We start from the raw sequence: 3,835 nt of genomic DNA, 5'->3' as shown, positions 1-3,835 counted from the left end.
TTTTTTCTTGCAAAAATAAAAACATATAAATACTATTTAGTTTAAAAAATATAAACTATTACAAAACTAAATAACAAGCTATCCTTTTTTATTATCAAATAGTTAGGCGACTTTACAAAAATTTTAAAAACATTCTAAAAACTTGATTAAAACAAAGTGAAAACGGACAAATGCAAAAATTTTTTTTTTCTCAACTTTTACTACAAAGTTGATTTGTTTTTTGCTGTTAGCGTGTACTTGACGTTGTAAAACTCGCTGACGTCATACGTAGCAGCCGACTGAGCGCAACTCTCATCTTCCCTGATCGCGACGTCGAAATCCTCGCCGAACAGTGACGTCACAATATGCTCGGGTAAGGAGAAGGGAGGCGGGGCGTTTTTAACTTTCTCCTCGTCGTATCTAACGTACAATAACTATATATTTCAGTATAATTATATATATATATATATATATAGTTATCTGATATTGTTACATAAATCTTTCTGTTATCAGTAATATTGAACAAAAAGACAACTTTTTTGTTTCAAAAAAAAAAACGAACTAACAAACGAGTTACCTGACGCCCTGAACGAAATACCTGGTGTCCCGGTGAGCCACCGACCTGATGATCTGGGCGTACTCGTGACGCTGTGACGGGTTGATCGCTATCAGCGACCCTCTGTCCCAGATCGAGTCGAACTTGCCTTCGAAAAAATGAATGAAATCAAAACGAGTATTTTCGTGTTGAAGGTTTATAGCTCACCTAAAACTTCCGAGTTTGCGGCGAAAAAGTCGCCACGCACCAGCTTAACGTCGAGGCGGTTCGAAGCGAAAACGTCGAAGTTCGAATCTCCGGTCGTCTCCTTGGTGAACTTCAAGCTGTTTTCGTTGAAGAACTGCGTTATCGCCACTTCGCTGCACTCGAGTCCCACCACTTGGTGTCCTTGTTCGGCCAGCAGCAGCATGTCCACCGATTTGCCGCACAAGGGGAAGAATATCCTGGTCTTGGGCTTCCACAGGATTTCGTCCTTGTATTTCAGCATGTCTTTGTGGGGCAGCTTCTCGTGGAATGAGGTCTTGCCGTCCGTCCACCGCTTGTTCCAGTAAGCCAGCGACAGAACTTTTTTTGGTTTGTTGCTCATTTTTCTCTTAATTATTTATAAATTATGCTAGCAATCTAAAATAATTTGTTTTTTTAGTACAAAAAATATTTAATTCTCTTAGCAAAAGTTTTAAGTTTTAAAAAATTGCATTAAACTGAAGAAGTTTTTAAAAATTTGTATCTTTTTATAAGATTTTTTACTAAATTTAAAGTGTGAGACTTAAAAAATAGCATTATAATTATATAAGATATTGCAAACCATAAACTTAGCAAACAAGAATCATTAAAAAAAAAAACTTTGTATAATTTTGGTAGATCCACCTTTCCCAAAATTATGGTAAATGAGCCCATTTTAGGTACTTTTAGCAGATACGTGGGTATTATGTAGTCTAGTCTGATAATGGGTGTTTTTAAATTAAACTTTAGTTTTTATTTATAATCTGTGATATCAAAATGTTAACGTTTTACTTCCTAGGACCTAGTTTGACAAATATATACTTACAGTTTTCTTAATTTAAATTAAAAAAAAAAAAATTATATTATGAGCAACATATAACCGTAAAATTTGATAATGTACGGTTATTGATACTATAAATATACAAATAAACTTGAGTTTGTATGTTTTGTTGAAGTTTTTATTATTGTAAGCACTTTAGTTAAAACAAACTCAAAACTGTGCTAGTTTTTAAATTATGTTAAAATAAACTTTTTAAGTTATGTTATTTTAAAAATAGATTATGTTACTATAAAAACAGCGACTAGTACTGACTTTCTATGATTTCAGGTATATAATAATACAGGCAAAAAAAAAAAAACAGCACAAAACAAATTAGATAATCAAAAACTTTTATTACTTTTGGTTTGTTTGAACTTAAGTGTTTTAATCCTTCTTAATAGACTTTGAAAGCTTTTTTTCAAGTAGTGAAACTGACTTATATTTCTATATGGAAGACTAAGTACTTCAGTATAATATTAAATATAACATTTATATTAAAAAAATAATACATGATAAATTTGCACAAAAATTAAAATCATTTCGAACATTAAGACTACTCATATTTGCAACTTAAAACTCCGACTTAACTACAAGGTTGGGAAACCCACATATAGGTATATTCGATCGGGCAAAAGTCATCTAAACAATTTTCAAAGTTGTAAACGAATCTTTTTTAATAAAAATTTATATTTTTTAGCCTAATTTCTAAATATTTTTATTGTCTAAAGCTTTAATAACTAGATATTGAAGTCTAAAAGCCATTGACTAGTACTCTTAATTTATCAAATTTAAACACTTGTTTATTATAAACATTTGCAATATATAAAAACATCATAGAAAACGTGTTTTAAAAAACTTTGAGGCTAAAGTTTAAGCGTTAATTTAATTCAATTTCTCTTTTGGAAGAGGGAAAAAGTTACTGTAAACAGAGAGAGTCAATTAAAATATAATTTGAAATTTTCTATAGATTAGTGTAATTAGGAGTGTTGGTGAGAAAAGTACTCCAGGTAGTCAAAACATTCTATAAAATAATTTTAAGTTAGGTTAATCTACACATTTAATAGAACTGCGTTCTTGGTAAACTGTAAAGAATCTTACTCAGAGTTGCCAAATTTCTTTTAAAATATTTTTAGTTTTTTTTAATCTTATTCCAGGATTTTAGAAAGTAGAAGTTTTTTAGTCCATTTTAAGTATAAAGTTAAATTTAAGGAAAACAACTTTCTTAAATAAAAAAAGTACTATAATCCTATTTTATAGAGATTTATAATAAAAAACAGTTTGATAATAAAAAAAAATTGAATAACTTAGATTTAGTGTACACAATCTAAATTTCAGTTTTACATTTCAAAACTGTGTAAAACTCAAGGATTTCCCAGATTTTTTCCCTGTCTCCCCTAAAACTTATCTTCTATATATTGTTATCTTAGAAATTAAATAATAATACTTTGACAATTTTACTAGTTGAGTAATTTTATCAAATCTTGAATACTATTTGAGTAATACTTACTAAAAGTTTTGTTTTATTCAGGACTAATATAAGCTAATATAAAATAAGGAAAATTTTCCAGTCTTTATTAAAATGAAAAAATATATATCAATTTTGATCTCATCAGCAAGTATTAAATTAGACCTTTACACACGTTTATAACACTTTATTTGAAAAAAAAAATATTTAATGATTATTATTACCTAAAAAAATTAAACTTCATTAACTTAAGTTGGAAAAAATTTCAATAGATAAATTTCAAAAGCTTCTGCAGAGTTAAATGATGAAATTGTATAATTTACCGAATAATTTATAACAATTAAAATTCGTAGTAAACCTAAATTAACTTCCAAATTATTTTTTTTCTATTTAAAAACCCAATGCAGTATAACCAAATTAATGACACACTCTTTATTTTGATCAAACATACTATTTTCTACAGTAATTCAAGTTCAACAACAAAATAAACACCACCTATTAGTATATGGTTGGAATGTAAAACTAAGTAATATACTTAAAAACGTTTACAAAATTGCAGTGATTAAAACAAACACTTTACATTTAATATTATATCAACACAATATTGCTGCTTATTGACTTAAAAATAAAACTAAAAAGTCGACAAAAATTCTATGTCGTATAATAAAGAAGTCCTAAAAATCTGTTACAAAATCGGTGTATCAGTGTTATAAAAAATTCTGTAAAAATAAAGCAAAAAATTAAAAACACCAGAATTTTCTTATAATGCTATTTATTAAGGAAATAAAAACTA

At 28.1% G+C, this 3,835-nt stretch overlaps 1 protein-coding gene across 1 annotated transcript; it reads right to left on the bottom strand.

Annotated features, from left to right (window-relative positions):
• Positions 1-200: 200 nt before the first annotated feature.
• Positions 201-1,121, bottom strand: LOC145838719 (thiopurine S-methyltransferase-like). The gene is made up of 3 exons (XM_082946344.1): positions 764-1,121; positions 557-695; positions 201-399 (listed from the first exon to the last, which is right to left on the bottom strand). The coding sequence occupies exons 1-3, from the start codon at positions 1,119-1,121 to the stop codon at positions 201-203; spliced, it is 696 nt and encodes a 231-aa protein (XP_082802470.1).
• Positions 1,122-3,835: the final 2,714 nt, after the last annotated feature.

The sequence above is a fragment of the Thalia democratica genome, chromosome 6 (assembly GCF_965202585.1).
Source record: "Thalia democratica chromosome 6, ktThaDemo2.hap1.1, whole genome shotgun sequence".
NCBI lineage: Eukaryota > Metazoa > Chordata > Thaliacea > Salpida > Salpidae > Thalia > Thalia democratica.
The sequence above is the reverse complement of the archived record's forward strand: the minus strand, read 5'-3'. Positions and strand labels throughout refer to the sequence as shown.

Bases quoted from the DNA above. Each gene is read 5' to 3' on its own strand.
- LOC145838719 (XM_082946344.1), bottom strand. From the start codon at position 1,121: ATGAGCAACAAACCAAAAAAAGTTCTGTCGCTGGCTTACTGGAACAAG. The intron at 696-763 runs CCGCAAACTCGG...TTGATTTCATTC, and splicing joins GGTGCGTGGCGACTTTTTCG to ATTTTTTCGAAGGCAAGTTC. The intron at 400-556 runs GTAACTCGTTTG...ATTGTACGTTAG, and splicing joins TATTTCGTTCAGGGCGTCAG to ATACGACGAGGAGAAAGTTA.